The 22,259-nt window shown below is 45.0% G+C and overlaps 1 protein-coding gene across 5 annotated transcripts in view; it reads right to left on the bottom strand.

Moving 5' to 3' along the window:
- CEP128 (centrosomal protein 128) overlaps window positions 1-22,259 on the bottom strand; it is a 170,737-nt gene that overhangs the window by 92,467 nt on the left and 56,011 nt on the right. For all 5 annotated transcript variants that reach the window (XM_066607607.1, XM_066607612.1, XM_066607609.1 and 2 more), the window contains 5 exons: window positions 20,361-20,794; window positions 19,745-19,909; window positions 17,295-17,450; window positions 11,879-11,938; window positions 6,943-7,135 (listed from right to left, as the gene is read on the bottom strand). In XM_066607607.1, coding sequence (XP_066463704.1) covers window positions 6,943-7,135; window positions 11,879-11,938; window positions 17,295-17,450; window positions 19,745-19,909; window positions 20,361-20,794 — 1,008 coding nt within the window. The remainder of the gene's footprint in view (window positions 1-6,942; window positions 7,136-11,878; window positions 11,939-17,294; window positions 17,451-19,744; window positions 19,910-20,360; window positions 20,795-22,259) is intronic.

The raw sequence follows: 22,259 nt of genomic DNA, 5'->3' as shown, positions 1-22,259 counted from the left end.
AAGGAGAATCTAACTGACCTCTGTGTGCATATACTGAAAGGCTGTAAAAGTACATAAGGAATCGTCCATGAACTGCAGGGATGGAGCATGCCTTTAAGGCTAAGAAAGGGCTGCAACCTCCAGTCTGCGGTTAAATTTAAATAAAAGGGGTGTTCCCTTTAAGGGAAAAAAGTGAGGAGAGTGGGAGGTGTGGCCCATTCTGCAAAGGGACATCGGTACATGCAGTCTGAGGAGAAGCCAACGCTCCTCTATGTGTATACATATTTTATTCCTCGGTTCCTCTGAAATAACCACGACTGCATAAAACTTTCTGTGCAAACAACAACAGGTAAATACCTGCACCAAATTAACGCGGGCGAAGCCTGGTATATCAGCTAGCAGGCATATGAATGTGATGCAGCTTCTCTGTACTGTGCTCAACTGTAAAATGTCCGCTGGTTACACTGTGCCTATGTTATATATGGCTCGGTCATGTGATGCAGGTTCTCAATGAAACTGCTGCTCATATGCGAGATGGAGGACACATTTGGTGACATCAACAATGGACCTTGACTGCTGCCAAAATTCAGTTCAAATTTTGTGAAAAATTGGAACGATTTAATCACCCGGCTGATCAAGTCAATCAACACTAACTCAAACAACAAGAGCAGTCAGAGGACAGAAGGAAAGGCAACCAGTGCTGCGGAGATGCTGACATTCAGAGTATCAAACTACTAACGACCACTTGTCAGTGAGTATGTATGTGAGTGCTTCTCATGTTCCGCCCCTGGTGACATCATTGCAGGTCCTAGAACATATATAAAAACACAGAGTCTGACCGACAGAAGAACACCACAGTTAGGGCTCTTGGAAGGGGAGGACAAAAATAACAAAATGAGAATACAACTAAGCTGTTATTATCTGAGACACAACTCAGCGGTCCTGACAGAAGACACCGACCTACTGCCACCACAGAGATCAGCTGGGCTGAAGGATCTGCGGTAATGTCACTGCTGTGGGAGGAGTCAAGCTGTGTTTGACTTGTGTGGGAATCAGGATGTAGTAGAGCTGTGTGTGTAAGGTGTGTGTGTAATGTATGGGAATCAAGGTGCATGTAGTAGAGCTGTGTGTGTTATGTATGGGAATCAGGATGGATGTAGTAGAGCTGTGTGTGGGATGTGTGGGGATCATAATGGATGTACCGTGTAGCAGAGCTGTGTTTATGTGTAATGTGCTGTGTTTGTCTTGTGTGGAAATCAAGATGTATGTAGTAGAGTTGTGTGTGTGATGTGCGTGTCATGTGTGGGGTCAGGATGGATGTAGTAGAGTGCTGTGTGGGGATCATAATGGATGTACCACGCAGCACAGCTGTATGGCACATTGCGCCATCAGAAACTCTGGTACTATAATTTCCTGATAATTACTAGTCATTTATAACTACTGACTTCTGGCAAATGACACCAGTACCTGACAGGAGCACGGGAAGTTCAATTTACTGCCACAAACATGGAGCTGGGTTTTATTTAACGAATATCAGACGTGATGAATTATCCAATGCACCTTGTTTTGTGTAAACCAGGCAAAAAAACCCCAAACCATTAATTCAAAGACTAGTTTTTGCCCTTTATGCCCCTAAGAATGTCCATGTACATTTTGTTGGTCCCTCCACATCAGGCAGTAACCACATTGGCTGCTATTTCTCTAAAGAATGACTGCAGACTTGAGAACCTCATATAAGTTCCGTTCCCATAGCTGGGGGTGCTGCATCTACCTGGCACATTATACCTGATGGGTACTGTGTCCACGACACTATGAGGACTGAGCTACAGTGCAGGGTACAATTCTAGTACAAGAAGCCATATCTGTGACTGGACAGACTAAGGAGTTATATAAACCTTTCTGTCACTCTTCAGGTCATGCTGTAGCCTTAGAGGCAGAGATCACAGGACGACACATAAGGAATGTCAGGCAAGACACCAAAGAGCCTTCACCCGGCCCCCAGGTTTACAAACTGAGCACGCCTGTTCCCAGCCTTCAAATATGGGACACTGCTGAGGGATTCGGTTCACCAAGTCATTTAAGAGACCGCAGCTCTCTCCATAACGGGATGCTATTAACCTCTTCATTACAAGAAACCTTGGCGCTACACTCTAGCACTATGCAGCGGGCCTCCACAGGCACTCAATGGGTTCAATCTGACAGCCTAGATTACAGGGATCATATGTACTTATGGTGTTTAATGCAAGACAGTCATGCTCTGGCATTGAGGTCTTCTAGGCCATGCCCTTCCCCAAACCTAAACACCCCACAGCAGCTGTGTTTAAAAAAAACCAAAAACCTCATTATTGCAATGGAAAACATAACAGGAGGGTGTAACGAGAGAGAAACATTGAAAACGAACATGGATAATGACTTTAAGAATTTCCAATGTAACCAGCTGGGAAGTGGAGAGATTTTAGTTTGTCATGAACAGATTTCATAACGCCCCAGGGCTATGATTTCAAATCAATGGGTTTTATACACCCACAGAACCTTGCACCTATTAAAATTCTGGAACCACAAACCTCATCCTGCGGTTTTAACAATTTGGCAGCATACAAAGCAAATTAGGAAGGTTCTGATAAGGTACTTGGTGCTTCTATGTAAGGGTCTACTATGTGGGTGGGACACTGCAGAAGTAATCAAAATCGTTGTACACAGATCAGGGTTGTTCTATTGAAAAGTTGAGATCAAAGCAGTAAATTAACAAAAGACCTGCAAACATATCCTGGGAAATGATCAGGTATTGTTGAGAGCTGCGGCGTATGACCAGATGACTGGAGGGACGCACATGGGAATAAATGCTTTTGGGAATTTCACAAAATCATTGCCATCGCAAGTCCCACCGGTAATAGAAACAAAATGATGTAACCAACCTCCTAAGCATATCAGAGATTTATAGGGTTAGGATGCATTTATAAATGCTCAGAATAAAGAATTGGTGCGTTAATACTGAGAAGTTTAACCCTTTTCAATCCACTGTCTGACGTCTTAAGACATTATGATTTAAGGCTGTACAGCTTCAATGTTGGAAAATGTCCATCGGGGTTCTCCTACTGTATATTTGCCAGCCTCTCTGCCGTCAGAGCCTATCCAACGTGTCACCTCATGCAGTACTGGTTTTATCCAGCAGATAGCGCCGTTGTGTAACGGCAGAAAAAGAGTAAGCCCCCTAGGAAAACCAGGATACAAATTGCATTGGAAAGGGTTAAGCAGCACGGAGGCATGAATTCTGGATCTTAGGCCCAATGTCCATGGGCGGATTCTAATTATAAGATCCACACCTCTAGCCGCCCATAGTGATGCATTAGCATCTGCAGACAATTTAGAGCATGCGAATGAGATTTTTTTTTTCTTGGCATGGGGATCGCACGAGCAGGAAGAAATCACAGCATGCTCTATTTTTCGGCAGATCCCGCGGGACTGCTTCCATTAAAGTCAAGGGAAGCCGTCCAATCCGCAGCACAGCCACAGCTGTCACTGTGGATGTGCCACAGATCCGCCGGAAAGGTAAATAAAAAATTGCACTGCGCATTCGTTTGACACGTCGCCGAGGCATCCGGACGCATCCACCATGCTGAAGAAAGAAGATCCGGCCGGCACAGAGGAGATCCGCGCTGAAGCTGGACAGGTAAGAAAATGTTTTTTCTCTTCATGTCCGCGGGCACGACTGGATTCTGAGGCGGGATTGATTCAGCAGTGAAATCCGTGTGTGCAAGTGGACATAGGGCCTAAAGAACACTTACCCTGCTCAGTTACAGATTCAACAAAGCAAGAAAATAGAAATAAAAGTATCCAATGATATATTATGAATATGTATCAAATGAGTAGACAACAGCACTTGAACGTACCTCAATATTGTAGAGGGAGGCTTCCAGTGGATAATGCAGGCTCAAAACAATGGGTCTGGATCCATAATCCATACATGAGTCAGTAAACAGTCCAAAGAGAGCTGCATTAGGGGTACCAATGGCACAACGCTGATAGTTTCAAAGTGCTTCATCTCTATTGGACAAAGGCTGCTGTGACAGCCGAAACGTCGTCAGGCTTATGTGCAACAAATAAAGACGAAGCACTTTTAAACTACCAGCGCTGTGCCATTGGTACCCCTAAATCTTTGGACTGTCCAATGATATACTGTGATAGATCAATAGTTATCTATGGGCCAACAGAGTACCTGTCACATCTCTGATGGAATGACAAACATCTGTATACTCGATTCAGCATTGAGAGTGGCTGAGGTGGAAGAATAGAAGCTGAATTGGCGTAGAACCCCCATCCAGTAAAGTCAGTCAGTGCTTTTCATGGAAAGCCATTCTCTAGATGTTGATCAATTTATTGTTCCCTGTTGTTATCCCATTTCAGGCTAGGAAGATGCTGACTGCAGTCTTCTACAATGGGATGAGTCAGTTCAAAAATCTCCCTTCCTTCCCGTAATCACTTTTTTTGGAGAACAGTTTGTCATCAAATGCAGTTGTATGACCTCAACACAGGCAGACGCCAAGTGATGATGGCATAGCTTGTACTGAACACCCGATTATTATCACATATTTGCAGTGGTGGTGATGAGGGGGATGTGTGCTGGTATCCTGGATGCTGTGTGCAATGGGGAGAAGGCCTGAAGATATACAATGGTCACATAACACTGCACCTAAGATGCGTGATCTGCAATTACAATGAGCAGATGTTCTCCTGGCTGCAGTCCTCACTGTAATAGTTTCATTTTATCTTGGCCTGGCTGATGTCCTGCTAATAGCCGCAGATGGCTTGTAACCAGGGAATCTGGTGCTGGGATGTGGAACAGATTCTGGCTTGTAATACAAACACTAAACGCGGGCCCTGTGTGTATGCGACATGGAGCGGCCGTCCAGAATCGTCCAAATTCATCTGCTCATCATAAAGTTCCAGGAACTTTCCCACACTCATTGAAGTTTGTAGGGCATTAGCATAGAGACCCTCCCAGCAGCCCTGAAATAAGAGGGGTCCTGCATTCATCCCCAAGACACGGCAGCCACATGTTGTCCAGGAAGCGCATCACTGAGGCCTTTGTGAGATGCTCAACACCTTCGTCACTACTGACATCAAACTCACAAACCGGCATTGAGCCCTCACACACCCCACCGAGCAGCAGCGCACAACACAAGTGAGGTCATCTCTCAAATAGCGAACTGCGGGGGGAGAACAACTCCGAAGCTGGAGGAACTGCAAGACATTCACATAGAGAAAAGCCTGTAATCAGTAGGGACTTTAAACTTGCCGGTCAAAATGTATTCTTCAGTGAGTGAGTGTAAAAAGCACAGGGGTGTCACAGCTTCCCGGAGACCCTGCAAATATGGAATTCTCAATTTACTGTAGATTTGGGGGCTCAGTCAGCACGATTACAGATAAGGTGATGGCCACCAGTTTTATATCATAGATTCATCAGCAACTGGGATAAACGTAGGAATCTATCAGCGGAAACAGATTTAATAGAAAAAGGCAAGAAATAATCCACTAGCTGCCAAATAAACAGTTCTAGAGCTAAGATGCAACACATGAAGGAAGAGTTCTGTAGATCAAGCCATGCAACTTCCAGTCCTGTTACAATTTCTCCAGGATTAGACTTATCTCTTTCCTTCATTAGCGCCTTTTGCCTAACACGCTATTTTATTACTTAGACTCCCTGGGGTAGAATTAAATTGAGTGCTATGAGGCTACATTTGCTGCATTAGCGGGATAATGCTTCATAATTACAGGATCTGACATGTTTTACAGCCAGTGTCTTATTGTCAGGGCAGACGCCGGCGCTGGATCAATCACAGGAACAGAACATACGATACAGGAACAAAGTCAATCATAATGTATTCAGTTTGCTGTGACACTGGAAGTGATGATACTATATTCTATGCAAGCAGCGCAGGCTATTATCGTCTCGACAAGCACAGGCCCAGAGAACACCATCCGTGATCTGCCTTACCTTCAGATATTCACATCTCTGCTGCCCGTAAGGAGCATGATGGAGAATAGACAAGATATTGGCCCACATATACTAAGACTGACATCAATCTAAGTGGAGTGAGTTGGAGGAATTTGCACCAAAAATTTATTAAAAGGTGCACATCTCTTAGAAAATTTGGTGTATTTGGGATTGTCCTAAAGTCAAAACCAAAATATGTGCCAGTTGCGAGCAGACATAAATGAAGCTCAGAAATTTGAGCCATTTTCTGGCTTTATACTTCAATAACTTTGCACAAAAGTTCAGCTCCTCGGGCACCACACTGACTTTTCTCAACATGTATCAATCTTGGAAAGTTGCTAGAAACGGTTTAATTTTTAACATAAAATTGTTGCAAATCATGAATTCCTACTTTTTATATTTAAAAGGACATCCCAAACTGGTTAGTAAATGTGGGGCAGCGATTTATGCCTCTGTCGGAGATCACCCAGAACGCAGCAGGCCCGTTCACTAGAGCAAGGACGTCTCCTGAACATGGAGGGTCTGTTGTGAGCTTGCTACAGTACAGCAGATGAAAACTGCAGCTCTTTCCACCCCACAATACATTAATAGGAGAGACTCTGTTTCTGATTAAACTTGTGGGCTCCACGGGCCGTTCTCTTTGCCATAAGTGTAAATTTAAAAGATTTACAATTTTCTTGAAAGCTGCACATTAAAAATGTTACAAAGGGTAAAAAAGCAAAACTTAACAATCGTTCTTGTGCTCACTAAGCAATATTTGGAGGTTGGAGTCGATGAGCTGCCACATGTTCCACATACATCACACACCCGAAAATCTGCTGATGCAGAACAGTTCATCTCAGAGAGTCACTATAAGATACAGAGGAGGACCGTGAGCTTCCAGGCCAAGCACCTACCGACCCGAAGCAATGTGACAAAAGCAGAGACACTGTATAAAGAACGGCAGTAGCCTGAAGAGTGCCCCCTACCTTTCTTGTCCCCGAGAGCCTCCTCCAGTTGTTGCTTCAGCTTGCTGATCTGTAGATGCTGCTCCTGTTTCTCAGCTTCTTTCTTCGCTTTGTGCTCCTTCAGCTGTTCCCGACACTGCCGGTGCTGATTTCGGAGCTGCCTCTCCTGCTCTTCTCGCTCCTTTATCTCTTCACACAGCAAATGAAGCTTTGTCTAATGAGAATGAGACCCAAAAGATCAATCCCTATATGGTCTTCCCTTCATGATGAGAGTCAAAGCCACTAAGGCTCCTGTACCCACCTTTGATCACCATTAAGGCTATGTTCACAAAGGGCAGAATTTGCTGCGGCGTGTCCAGACATTCCACAGCGCAAAATCCACGGCAAAAGTTTCACCTTTGGTGCAGAATTCACCCCTTTTTATTTGAAGAGGTGGAATCCGCTTTGCAAAGTCGTTGCTATAATTGACATGCTGTGGATCCAAAATTTGCTGTGTAGAGCAATTCCTGAACAGGTTTAATGCAGATTTTTTCAGCAGCGTGTGGACAAGATTTTGAGAATCTCATCCACTTGGCTGCTATTGCAAATGCAGTGGATTTCCCATGCGGAGAGTCTATCTGCAAATCTGCCCTGTGTGAACATAGCCTTAGGCCTCATGTCCACGGGGAAAATCAGGCCAGCTACGGATTCTCCATGTAGAATCCATAGCGGGTCCCTCCTGCCCCGCAGACATGAGCACTTAAAATAAGAATTAACTTACCTCTCGCCCGCTCCGGATCTTCCCTTCGCCGCGGCTTCATCTTCTCTCCGTCACGGCCGGGTCTTCTTTCTTCCGCCCGGCGGATGCGCAGGGCATGTCGGTTGTGTGCCTCGGGCATGCGCCAGCCCGAAGAAAGAAGATCCGTCCGCGACGGAGAGAAGATGAAGCCTTGGCGAAGGGAAGATCCGGAGCAGGTGAGTAAATTCCGATTTTTGTCTCCCGCGGATCCGGACGGCTTCCATAGAAGCCCGCGGGAGCCGTCCCCGCGGGAGACCCGCACTAAAATGGAGCATGGTCCAGATTTTTTCATGCTCCATTTTTTTTAAAATCACTTTTATTGACCATCCGCGGGTATTTATCTACCCCGCGGGTGGTCAATGCATCCCTATGGGATGCGGATCCGCGGGCAGGAGAAGTGTTAAAATCCGCTGCAGATTTTAATTCTTCTTTTGCCCGTGGACATGAGGCCTTAAAGTTACATACATTTATTCAAAATATCATTTGAGTCACTTTGTAAAAATATTACATTGGTGGAGCCATTGTGTACATACATTACCTTTCCTGTACTGATCTTGTTGAACATCCTGTATTATATTCCAGAGCTGCACTCACTATTCTGCTGGTGGAGTCACTGTGTACATACATTACATTACTTATCCTGTACTGATCCTGAGTTACATCATGTATTATACTGCAGAGCAGCACTCACTATTCTGCTGGTGGAGTCACTGTGTACATATATTATATTACTTATCCTGTACTGATCCTGAGTTACAATCTGTATTATAATCCAGAGCTGTATTCACAATTCTGCAGCTTTCCAGGAAGTGCTGTCTTTGACACAGACATCGTACAGCATCTGTTGTACAAAAAAAACCAAAAAACACTTACTGCCCCACTATATTATGCAGGTACGTCCATTTGTACCAGAAATTCCGCAACTTTTCTGTGCAGACTTGCACACAGGAAATCCCCAGTGGATTACAGCACCACGCATGTGGATGAGATTTGAATAAATCCGATCAATACACTGCTGAAATTTTCTAAATTTCTGTGTAGAAAACGGACCTGTGGTGCAGGCTTCTAAATCTGCAGCATATCCATTGCTGCTGTGGATTTTAAACACAGGTTTTACTGCTTTAAGCATAGAAGGGGTGAAATCCGCACAGCTCATGTTACACAAGTCGATTTTGCAGCAGAAAAATCTGGCTCAGCTCAGCTGTTAGGAAGGGTCTGTCCACAAGCTTACTGACGATTTCCAATAACAACTAACAGAATAGAGTGTAATAAAGGCTGTGTTGGGTTAAAGACGTCTCTCACCCGTTTTCTGCTTTTGTGGTGTGCTATGTACTGGGCCATTGATACTAGTGCTGGTGGGCCACCAGGCGCCTATAGGGGTGACATGAACCAACCCTGCATACAATTCCATGCTGCTCAAACACCAATTTGCCATACAGCGGCAGAATAGTGAATGCAGCGCAAGAGTATAATGAAAGCTGTGACTCAGAATCAGGACAAGATATGGTAAGTACTGTAATCTATGTATACTGTGAGGGGCTTTTACTTATTTATTTTTTAACAATATTGTCAGTAAGGCCCCCTGTCGACGACCATAAATTTGCCATGGGTAAATCAGCGGCGAATCACGCAGGCTAAAGCTTTCCATAGCGTTGCTATGGAAAGCCCCGGCCCCGTCCACGAACGGAGAATCATTCCGATTCTCCGCTCACGGCCGGCAATGCGCAGCATGCTGAGAATTGCCCCGATTCTCTGCGGTCAGCTTATCTGTCAGATAGGCTGACCTGCGGAGGACAGTGTGCCGGCTCCTGCTCCCGGGCAGTGGCTACCGCGGCAGAGATCCGCCACGGGATACCGCAACGCCTGTGGACAGGGGACCTAAACCAGGTCACAATGTGAAAACATAAAACACAACATTTATGTTGATCAAAAAGTGGCACTGTATTCATTAAGTTAAATATTCTAAACATTCACTTCTGCCTAAATATTACCCTAACCTAATACTCCACAACTCCTGTACCAATGACGGTATTAGTGCAGTAGGTCTCCGCCGGAGGTATGGGTTGGCCAGGCTGACCTACAGGTAATGCCCAAAGCTGACAAAACCTCCCGAGTTGAGACATACTGCACTAAAGGGCCATTTGAACTGGACGAATGTTGGGCAAACAAGTGTGTACTCGCTCCCGTGCTACTGCACAGGAGCGAGTATCGCTGGCTCGCTCAGCAGGGAGGTGGGCGGCTGGACGAGATTTTTCTCCTTACTCTGCCCCACCACTCTCCATTCACCTTAACAGTGGCTGTTAAGTACTGAACGGCTGCTGTAGAGAGGCGGGGAGAGCCTGGAGGAGATTTCTCTCCGCGTTCTCTCCCGTCCCTCTCCATTCACTTTAGCAGCGGCCGTTCAGCACCACTCTTCTGTAAGCAAGCCAGTAATACTGTATGTCTCCCCTGGGGCGTGACCTGTAGCTGAGCCTGGCCAACCCATACTTCCGGTGGAGACATACTACACTAATACCCAATGTAACTTAGATGTTGTAATCGTTAAAGAGACTGGCGCATCGTGTTAACCCAATTTACAGCATTGTAGTACACTGTAGTTATCATAACATAATAAATGTCAAGGTAACAGGCTATATCTGTATATATATTAATGAAAACCCCACTACAATAACACTACTCTCCATACTTTGTCCAGCTGTACAGTAACTGCACAAATGCATCAATACTATACTTATCCCCTGGTCATATAGCAGAATTACCTAGTAAACTTCATCTGTCCCCTTCTTTCACCTATCTTGAATATGTGCATACCCACGACAATGGTTTCCATACCCAATACATTCGTCAGTGACAGATCTTGCAAGTCACTGCTCTGAACCATGACAGACCGATCCACAGACTGCCATGACTTCACCTGCTGCAGTCTGCCCTTTTGAACGGTCAGCCGCATCAGTCATTTTCCAAACCCAAATACAAAACCTTGCTAGACACAATCCAGTGGTGAAATTCACATTACTGGCAGCTGCAACGAGCTTCTTCTGCACAAATCATTTAATTTTCCCTTCTCCCTGCAAAATCCTGAATTCTAGGACTCGTGAGGCCAGTGCACAGAACGGCTGCTGCCAGGTGACCACGTTCCAGCATTATATGGGGAGGGGGGATATTTTCCTGCAGGTGTTCCTGGCCCTTGTGCAGCACAGACACATCTGTATTCCTGGACAATGGCCATTTGGCCTCATGTAGTAGAATTATTTCTAATATTCAGGCAAAGAGGCCACAGAAGACTGCCAAGAGCACAGCGTTCCTTTATACGTTAAGGTGTCTTGGTATTAGAAAATTAGAGGAATAGGTCAGTGTGCCCTGAGGTGGTAGGAGGTTACTTTGTATCCTTGGCATATCTACTTTAGGAGAAGGGGTTAGATTGTTCTACTTACTTCTGTGTATGAGGAGGAGGGGGAGGTCGGGGGGCTGATGTGCATTAGGGTGGCCATACTCATTAGACATAACAGCCGAACCCACTGATATTGGTGGGTCCAAAAGAACATCGGTGTATGAGCAGCCTTATGAGAAAGTGCTATCAGGGGCTGATGCTTGTGCGTCTGGATGGCAGAAGGAGGTCCGGATGCTAACGCTTGTGTATTAGGAAGCAGAGCAAGGTTGATGTATGTGTATTAATGAGAAGGAGTGAGGGGGATTCCATGGGGATGGGGGTCATTTACGTCCATTGGATGGATGGGCTGGCAGTGCAGAAAGTGATTGTAACAGCGGTTCAGCACAAACACTAAGGTTCTTCCCGGACATTCGGTGTAGGCTGGGGGGATTTGTGTGTAGAGTACAGCATAGGAGTATACAGTATGTCCCGAGTAAAGAACAGCACTGGCACTATGTGCACCCCAATAAATCAAGAATAAAATTAATATGACACTGAAAGCCAAGATAGAGGAGGGAGGAGAAGGTGGGGATTTTCTGCGTGATGGTGTCCAGCTGCTGCAGTCTGTGTGGCCGACTCTGCACACAGCTGCTCGCTCCAGGCAGACACAACTCCAAGCAGGGACATTTCCCCATCATATCCAGAGGCCCAGAGAGACTTCAGAGGAGGAGACATTGGGCTGCAGCTACAGAGACCTCCCGCAGCCAGCATGCATACATACATATCTGCTATACTGCACACAGCCTTACCTTAATCTCTGCCAGCCAGTAGTGGGGGTCATCCTTCAGGTGTGCAGCGCTGGAAACAGGCTGGAATAGAGGTCATTGTGAGACTCTACACAATAAGTGAGCATGGGTGAGGTGTGTTAGCATAAAACCACATCAACGGGGTCTCTGCATTAATTCAACATCGCACATTTCTCCTACGCACATACATAACTGATTACATGTAAAACAATTCTATTCCTACACACATTTCTCCAAACAAATGCAAAACCCCAGCAAAGTCACTGCTGGAACATGGCGCTTCTCAGCTGAGGATACTTCAGACTACTGTCCTAGCAGGAAAAACTGTTAAGAGGTTAAATACACTTTTATGACCATCTGAAATGGATGTTCAGATCCGGCAGGTTTGAACCCTGCCATAGGCTGCCCATACACCTGCTCCATCATAACCCAATCAGGTTCATGTAATATGGACATGATGTACATGGCTACAATTGGTCAGGATCGCTGACGATAAGCCTGGCAGACCTGCAGAAAAACGGTATTGAAAACGCTGGCATTGTATGCTAATTAGCGCCATTCACAAACCACTTTGAATGTACTGCATGAACCACACACTTAGTTTTGCCCTACTTTGGGTACAAGAGTTCGCTTTTTCTGCGCATACATCGCTTCCACGAGGCATAAGTGCAGGATTTAAAGCAGGTTGTACATAATGTAAGGACTTTATTCACATCAAAGGGGAGAGAGAAGTATTTAGAGGAGGCCCCGGGCTGCTGGGATGGTCCAGGTATATAACAGAAAGTTTAGACCCAACTAACATATGGCACACAAGTAAAAGCCACTTTTCTATAGATATGCCGGGCTTATAGGCAGTAACCGAACGGGTTTCCAAAGCTTCATTGATGATTGATCTAGTGCTGCAAAGGGCTCAGAAGGGTACAATCTGATAAAAAGTACTGCATGGTATACCTTCTTTTATGGGATACCAGTGTATGGAATGGTGTAGTTTACACTCAGCCTTCATCAGGTAAATTGAGTTTTATGGATATTTTAGTATATACATGAAACAAAGCATAATGTGGTGTGGACAGGCCTTTAAGCACTGTAGAATGAAGAGGCTTTAGACTTTGTAATGGACTTAGTCATAGTGAATACAGAAGCCAAATCACCCTCATGAGATCCCTGCTTGCGGTCAGTAAACGTGCCCAAAGCTCACAAAACTGTCCGGACCCAATCCTGCTCACACGGCTCATCCCAAGACAGCATTGGGATACAGTAGCAAAAATGTGTTGCAGCATTTACAGTGAAAATTCAGGCAAACTGTACTAATTGATAAAACTTGTCAAGCGCACATAGAGCACCAGCTGCTAGAAGTAGCCTAGCTGCGGTGGCAGCCGTGCTGCAGATCATTACCCATGCCGTTTATTGTATATCTGGTTTGCGCTATGCGATTATTGGTTGCTTGAAGAATGTCATCTTTCCCCAAGAGCGGCTGATACTTTCTGTATACAGCAAGTTAAAGCTCATTGCTCTTTAAAGGTACATCACACGGTCTTTTAAAGAAGTGAAGAATTTTACATGGAACCCAAATCTAAACTCTCTGTGTGAACTGGCAGATTAAATATGCGTTTTTCAAATTCCCATGACATTTTTTATGTCGATTTTCGACAGATATTCAGCGTTCCAGAAACTTCAATTTAGCATTTCATCTGTGTCAAGAAGGGACGTCTCTTTTTTTCTGTAATGCAGATTTCAAATGCGCGATGTATACATGGGAACATAGAATTCCATTTGAAATTAATTAAAAGAGGATTAAACGTGGTTTTGGGGCACAATAGGTGTCAATATTCAATATCCATTGTGCAGACAAGGCCTCTTTACAATAAAGGCATAGGAGAAGAAGACAAAAACTGTGGTGGCCCCCCATGATCACTTAAGGGCCATTTTACAAGGACGATTGTCAGGCGCAAAAGCACCTAACAGTCATCCCCGTGATAATCACTTCTATGCTGTCACACAGGAGCGATCATTACTCAATGAACAGAGGTGGAGCGGGCCGGAAATCGTTCCGCACGCCTGCCTCTATTCACAGTAAACAGGCCGTTGTTGATAGATGAATGACTGCCTGTTTACACGGGCCGATCGTCATTTCATTTTTATGCCTGCATGATCTAAACAATGAACGATAAACTAACGAGTTATCGTTCATCATTCAGATCATTCAGGCATTTACATTGAATGATTCGTTCAGATTCCCAAAATCCAGCGAGAATCTGACAAATAAATCATTCCATGTAAAAGGGCCCTAAGAGTTGGGATGGCAGCTTATAACAGTTGCATTGCTGCAGACCATGGCTCATAAACTGAAACATTTGAGAGCCTAAGGCCTCATGTCGATGGGCAGGTCGGATTCCGCATGCAGGAGTCTGCAGCGGAATCAGACCCTGCCCATGGCCGAGAACCTCGCTTTCCTGTCCGGGTCTCCTTTTGTCCTGAACAGCAGATGTGCGCGGAAGTGTCAGCCAGCACATCGTCGAACATGCGCATTACATTATTTTTTTAAAACTACTGCTTTGCCACGGCATCCGACGGCTTCCATTGACTTCTGCATGGAATTTGCACTAAAATGCAGCATGCTGTGATTTGTTTTCCGGATTCCGCAACTCAAATCCGCCCGTAGACATTGGGCCAAAATGGACTAAGTCGCCAAATTTACATACATATATAATATAACGATTTAAAAGGCATACTGTGCATAGTGCCCTAACTCTTCTCCCTTTCATGCCTCTATTTTTGCTTTTTAGGGTATGTTCCCATGAGGGGTGTCTGCTGCACATTTTTTTCAAACAAAAAATCTGCAGCATTTACAGTAGCAGCAAAGTGGATAAGATTCAAACAAATCTGCATTGAAAGGCGCATGTGGCGTGGGTTTAAAATCTGCAGCATGTTAGGGGTTTCCACCACGGATTTAATCCTCTGCAATGGGAACAAGCAGTATATGTGGTCAGCTCACACCTCAGTGTCATCCCAATCAACACACAGAGATTCCTGGGGTGATAGGAGAGCGAATCCACAACAAATGAGAAGGTTTCCAGTGCCAGATGTAATCGATGGAAAATGAATGTCCTCTATCCAAATCTGGCACAACATCCCAGCACAAGAGATCATGGCCTGCCCAGCTTACGCCTTTTGGCTGTGAAACTTTTTTCTACTGATTACATTTGGTGCTGGAAATCTTCTCATTTTTAACGCAAAGAGTGAAATTTGCAACAGTTCCGCAATGACGTCCATGACAAAAACTCCAATTTATGTGCCTTTTTTGGTTGCTGCATATTTTCTGCCCATTCACGCTGGTTTATAGGGCAAACTGGACAGCAGTGGTTTGAACTGCATATTTATAGGGGAACTGGCACTATGTAAGAGGTTATACAACTTTTGAATATTTTTAATAACAGCTGCAAATGTTGTAGAGCAATAAAATAATTAGCACTCACGTCTTCTTTCTCCCAATCAAGCGTCAGCGATCTGGCGGTTCTTTCAGTCCTTGTTTACAAATGCAGCCAATCAGTGGCCATGTGCAATACTAATGACATCACCGCTCGGTGATGGTAGCCATGATATCAGTAGTACTGCTTTACAACATTTACAGCTGTGTTTATAAAAATATTCATAAGTTGTATAACCCCTTAAAATGGAGGGGACTGAATATTGCTGTTTACTGGGGACTCTGCTTGGCATTGTTTATTAGGAAGTGGGAGGGGCCCACCAAACATTGTAAGGGAGCGGTCAGTAGCTATTGTGGGGCTTCTGCAGAATAAAACTTGTGATGATGCAACCGTTTTGTACTTTATATCCTCCTGCATGTTTCATGTACATTGACATCCCACACAATATATATGAGAGAGGTGGGTATAGCATGTGGCACATCTGCTATTCAAAGGGGAGGGTGTGGGTGTTTTTTATTTTTCTAACGTTTCAGCCGCAGAATAGCAGAGGTGGGGGCTTTTTGCAAATGGACTGTCTGGTCACTATTTGCAACTTCTAGGGCGTATTGGTGACCATTCTGGACGTCATCAGGGGCCCCGAGTATCTTCACAAGTAGTGGACATATTTGGATGCTGAACTGCAGGACAATGGAGGAGAACACTAGACATTCATGGGATAAGTATGTATAATAACCTTCTAATTTTCATTATATAAACAAAGTTTTTAGAAAAGCCAGATTGTCCCTTTAAAGAAAGGTACACCTGTGGCAGATGAACACTGTGAGATTGGATAAGGACAGTTTTCAATTTACTGACAGCAAGTAGAAATCTTAAGTGGTGAATAATTGAAATAAAGCCCATTTAGAAAATTGCAAAAAAACAGTTCATTATACAGTAATAAAGCTTTATTTCTCAAAGACTGCACACCAGCCCTTTAAAAAGTTTGGGTGAGATTTAAAGGGGTGTCCAGTTACCAGACAACATCCCTCTAATTGGGCTGCCTATAATAAAACAACAAACAGACATATTTATCCCTCCGCACCGCCAGGATCCAGAGCTGCAGCCCTACTGTGGTCCCAGAGTTTATAGTGACAGCTGACGTCACGGGAAGTCAGGTGACTGCTGCAGCCAATCAGAGGCTGCAGTGCCACCGCTCATTCTCCTGGCATCAGTACACACATACAGAGCACCATGATACCAGGAGTTTGGGAATGTAACACTGCAGCCACTCTCTGCCTGCAGCGGTCACCTGACTTCTGGTGACATCAGTGGTCACAACAAATGCTCCACAGAAGGGCCGCAGCGCTGGATCCCAGCGGTGGCGGAGGGGTAAGTATATCTCAATTTATTATTTTATTACAGGCAGGCCTATTAAAGGGATGTTGTTTGAGAACCGGACAACCCCTTTAAAAGTTTGTTTTTGTCCCCTCTAGAAATACCTGTCCATGTACCTTGCATTCACTTGAAAAAAGGGCCGAACTGCAATAGCAGACGCAAGCACGGAAGGACTGCTGTTTCTTGCGATCTCCTAAAACGCCTCTAAAAGGTTCCGTTAAACAAGGCAGATTATTTGCCTGTAACGAGTGCCGGTCGATGCTATAGGAAGTCCAGTGCCGCTCATTAGTTTTATACTTACATCTCAGAAGTATCAAGTGGAGAATTGGACAAACAATCGTTCATACAAACCCATTTACATTATTGTTAGTGCCGTATAAATGTACATACAAGGGGATGCACAAACAAATGTTATGCCCGCATAAAATAAGTAATGAACCACAAACGAGTATTTTACTATTCAACCGTAGGGCATATTTACACTGATTTGGAATGAGTGTTTGCTCAGCCAATCATCAGCCTATGTAAGCGGGCCCTAAGGTTATAGCCGGGATGCTGTGTATATGTGTACATCCTAGACTGACAGGAGCAGAGAAACAATAATAATGAGCGTTTACTTTAAATTTCTCCATGGAGTTTCTGGACAGCATTTGACAGGTGGAGTTGATTTCAGTCTCTATGGCACTTAGGATGGTTTCTTGCTCGGTCTCTAGCGAATTCAGCTTCTCTTTCAGACTTTGACTGACATCTTCCAGTTTCTTCAGTTGCTGATCCTGTAAAGGGATACTCAGCAATTAGGATTGACAGCCAACACCAGTCCAGTAAACATCTGCCACTCAGCTGCAGCTTTCTGCATCCAAGTGTGAATGGTGAAGCATCACCTCTGTACCCGGCTACCTGTCACTTGTACCACGTCCAGCGCAGAGGATCATGAAGCCCTACCTACGGCTCAGCAGGGCTTAGAATGTCAGGCGGGTGATAAATGAAGTTGTAGTGTCATCAGCTATATACTGGCTGCTTTGTTCGCTGTATCATCCGCAGACAGCATGGCACCCTGTCTACCATGTGTTATTACCCCCATCATCTCCCTCTGCTAGGATCACAGACAGAGGACAAAACAAGCTTCTTGGGCACACGCCAGTTCTTTCTTCACATCTGCCACATAAGAGAAACAGCAGTGGCTGCAGGGTGACCCCCCGCTGAGCCCCCTGCCATTACTGCGGAGGCTTCCCTGGCACACATATGAGGCGGAGGGTCTGACTGATTCAATGATAACAGACTACCTGATCAAAGCAAAAATCTCCTCTTTCACATGCGCCTCATATGTATGTACACACGCACAGAATATTCCCAACCCTCGCTCGGTTACACAGCGTTATTTAACATTAGCACATAGCTGATTATCACATGGAGGATCCCGCGATTAATATGGAGAGCACACTATAGTGCGCCGTTATAAGCCCCCCAAGTAACGTGTACCGTTTTATCACAGATACCTTAAAAATCTTTGTAAATGTTGCAATAAATGTTCACCTCTGCAATGCCCTGTGCTCGGTCTTCTATAGGCAAATGTACAGTTTAATAATACTGAAGCGCCTCCAAGTGGTCATCATAAGAACTGCACACAAAATAATGGACGAGTGCAAGACACAACCCACAGTAGCACCAATGAAGTAATCAAGTACAAGTTAATATCATGGATTAGAAAGAAAACTTACATTTACTGTTATGGGGAAGTAAATAGGGTTTATCATTGCAATCTGACTGGCAATAGCTGAGAGTTTGTTACAATTACATGTATTGTAGACGATCCTCGGCGAGGTAAACACATCAGAAGTACAAGCCAGTATGCTAGCTGCGGCGCAGGCCATGAACCAAAAGCGGCTTCCCGTGGAGGTGACTAGCTGGATACGGCATTTCTAGCAAATCCTCAGCTATGAGAAGCATCAGGATTAGAAGGGTTTCACACAATGGATATTTCTATTCATGTGTAGCAAGCAAAGATCTTCAAATAGTATGAAATCAAAGTCTATTACAAGGTTGCCGCACTTTCACTTCTAAAGAATGGTCTCATCGGTGACAGCCCCTTTCAGAATGTGGCCCCCAGAGCACTCTGTGAATCTTGTCAGTGGATGCCATGACTGCTGCAGCGAACATGTACTGCACGACAGCCAACCAGATAAATGACCATTTTTGTAAAATAAAAAAAGTTCAACTCCACAATTTCAGCTCATTAGAGGACCCCTAAAGACTTGATTCACATTAAAATGAAAAACCCTTAACCCTTTCCAATCTACTGTCTGACATCTTCCAACAGTCTGATTGAAGCCTGTACAGCTCCGATACCAAAAGACGTCCAGCAGGGTATTCCTACAGTATATTACTGGCCGCTCTGTTGTCAGGGGCCTCTCCGGCATGTCACACACTGCAGTAATGGCTCTAGCCAGCAGATGGCACCATTGTAAAATAGCAGAAAGGAAAAAGCCCCCTAGGAAACCCTGAATCCAAAATTGGATTGCAAAAGGGTTAAACTGCCCATAATGGACTACAATTTAAAGGGTTTGTCTTGGCATTTACTATTGATGACCTATCCTCAGGATAGCTCATCGGTAGTTGATCGGTGGAGACCGCCTCTCGGGATCCCCGCTGATTAGCTGATCCTCTGCCCACCGTCAAAGCAGCTGAATCGGATGTCTGCATTGGTGGCCAGAGCTAGAAGTGTAATGCAAAGGCTTAGCTCCCATTGAAATCAATAGGAGCTAAGCCTTTCTATTACCCTTCTGGCTCTGCACGCCAATGCGGACGTCTGGCTGGGCTACACTGACGTTGGGCAAAGAATCAGCTGATCAGTGAGGTTCCCAAGTGGAGGACTGCTGCTCATCAACTATTAATGACCTATCCTTCAGACAATGATCATTAGTAAATGCCTGGGAAATCCTTTTAACATGAGGAGTGTAATGATAATAGAGCAATGATTTCACAGGAGTACCTTTATAATAGGATATATGAAATGTACCCCATCAAGTTACGCAGATTAACAGTATGTAGAATATATATATTTTCCCACCTTCTCCTCTACGTCCTTTGCCGTCAGCTGGTACTTGCGCCTCAGGGCGGCGCTCTCCTCCTTGCCACAAAGCACTTCCTCTGAGAGTTTATCACATTCTATTTTCATCTTCTCCAGCCGCTGACGCTCAGACTTCACTAGAGATTTGCTGTCAATCAGCTCTCCCTAAAAGACAATTATCATTCAAGACTTCAGTGTATGTTCACCTCAATGAGCTGCAGCAATCAGGACAGAGCTGGAAAATCAAATCCCCCTGAAACTCTTAGCTGTTTTATAGCAGCCTGTGACTGTTAATGGGTCCTCGAGGGAATGTGATTTTCCTGCCTCTAGCTCGCTCTAATATGGGCTACCACTCATACAGATAGAGATAATGCAGGCAAATCAGTGAGCTGCTGTTCATTCACACTAGGGTGATGTGAGAAAAACTTGTTACGCACTAAACCTTTTTAAAGGCTTTTGGTTTCATAGGATACATTTTCTCACATCACTTTCACCATTTTATAAATACAATATTTTGCGGTACGACACAATGAGTGCACCCCAATAATCATAGAAAATTATCCAAAAAAGTACTGCATGCAGAGGGGATATGTTCCCCCATATCCTTCTACAGTACCTTCAAGGTGCGGACGTGAGACTCCAGCTCCTCCCTTTCTTGCCGGAAGTGTGCCAACATCTCTTGGATGTTGCGCTCATGTTTGGCTTTAGCCGTCTGAGCAGCGGAGCGCAGGTCCGTCAGTTCCCGCTGGTGCACATCTCGCTCCATCTTCAGTTGCCTGCCGGCTGAGCTCAACTCTTCTCGGGCAAACTCTGCCTGTTTCTGGGCCTCACATAGGTTCCTCCTCAGCTCCTTGGCAGCCTTCTCTTCCTGTGCCAGGCGGCTGCTTAGCTCAGCCCTCTCTGCACTCAGATCCCTCACAGACTCCTGCGATTGCAGGATCTTCTCGTTGCTCCTTTCCTGGGCTCGACCAGCAGACTGAAGCTCTTCCTGCAGCCTTTCCTGCTCTTCCTGCAGCTGCTGCTGGAGCTGAACCTGTCGCTGCAGCTCTCCTGCAATACAAGAAACGGAGGATCCCATCAATTCCACGCAATGCAGGGTTATTACAAATTATCTTCCCGACTTGGAACATTCATAACCCACATTTAATAACACTAAAATACATACATTTGATATCAATGAAAACAAACTCAAAAAGTTTTGTTCCACAACATCAAAATGTTTTCCCCATCAGAGGTGATCAGTGCGGCCCCCTTTGTCACTGGACCCACATGGAGCCTGTAGTCAGGTTCCTGCCACAGTAGAGTATGACTGGCTGATGCAATGGCTTCTGTGAGGCGTACTTGCATGGCGGGTGGTAGGGTAGCATGGGGACTCTATCGTTAGCACTCCCTCAGAGTAAAACATCACAAGAGCACGGGAGAACCTGGAGGCCATGGAAGTAGTTCACCATCATCACCACCTGCACGGCCATTCCATCTGTTTGGTAGTCGCCTATTGGGCTCACTTCTGACTTCACTGTGAAAATGGAGGGATACCCAATCTTGTTGGAAGATGAAACCTGGGATTTTCTGCTCCAGCTGCGACAGAATCCATATCTGTAGCGTCCAATCCCTGGGATTGTTTCCTCATGGAAAGAGAAGGCGCCGTACAGGTTACAGCGCAGAACACATTCACCTTTGGGGAGTCGCACATACGCTCCACGTAGACATGAGGGCTTTCCCTCCCCAGACTGACATTACATTCGGTAACTTTTCCCGAAAGGTGGCAGGCGTCTTCATCACCAAACATAAAGACTCCATGTAACCACGGCTTTTTATTAGATATTGCGTACTCTCACAGAAACAACGTCGCGGCACTTTGTCATCCTGTAAGAATTGCAATCGGTGGAGATAACCTTGCAAATCTTTTTGCAGAATCCTCTACACAGTCGGCTGTGGGACGTCCAATTCTCTGCCTGCATTGACGGTAGATTTCTGATGACTTCCTGTGAAACTTTCACGGATGCGCTCCGCTGTTCCCACACTTTCTGCTGGATGGTCGGAGGAGTTTCGATGCAATCTTTTCCTTAAAAAGTACAATTCATGAATTGTGCACCCGCTGGGTGGATCTTCACTAAATGTAGTGTGCAATGCCATTTTCGAACAAAGAAAAGACGTGAAAGTCAAGGGCACAAAACACTCTCCTGTTTACGTTGGCAGCTACTTTGTCTCTTATCCTTCTAGCGACGACTATGACAAAAAAAATAAATTTTTGGGGCCTCATTTTTAGCAAAATGGTCTACCAGTAAGATTGTCCTTGTTGCCCATATCAACCAATCACAGCGCAGCTTTCATTTTACCTCAGCAGCTTGAAAAATTAAAGCCGCACCGTGATTGGTTGCTATGGGCAACAAGGATCTCTTACTGGCAGACAGTCTTGCTAAATGAAAATGTTTGAGTTTCTCTTTCCATTGATATCAAAGTTATGTATTTGAGTGTCATTAAATGTGAGTTATGAGGGTTTCAAATCAGGAAG

Source organism: Eleutherodactylus coqui, chromosome 6, assembly GCF_035609145.1.
Source record: "Eleutherodactylus coqui strain aEleCoq1 chromosome 6, aEleCoq1.hap1, whole genome shotgun sequence".
In the NCBI taxonomy this organism is placed as follows: domain Eukaryota; kingdom Metazoa; phylum Chordata; class Amphibia; order Anura; family Eleutherodactylidae; genus Eleutherodactylus; species Eleutherodactylus coqui.
This window is presented reverse-complemented; position numbering and strand designations above follow the sequence as displayed.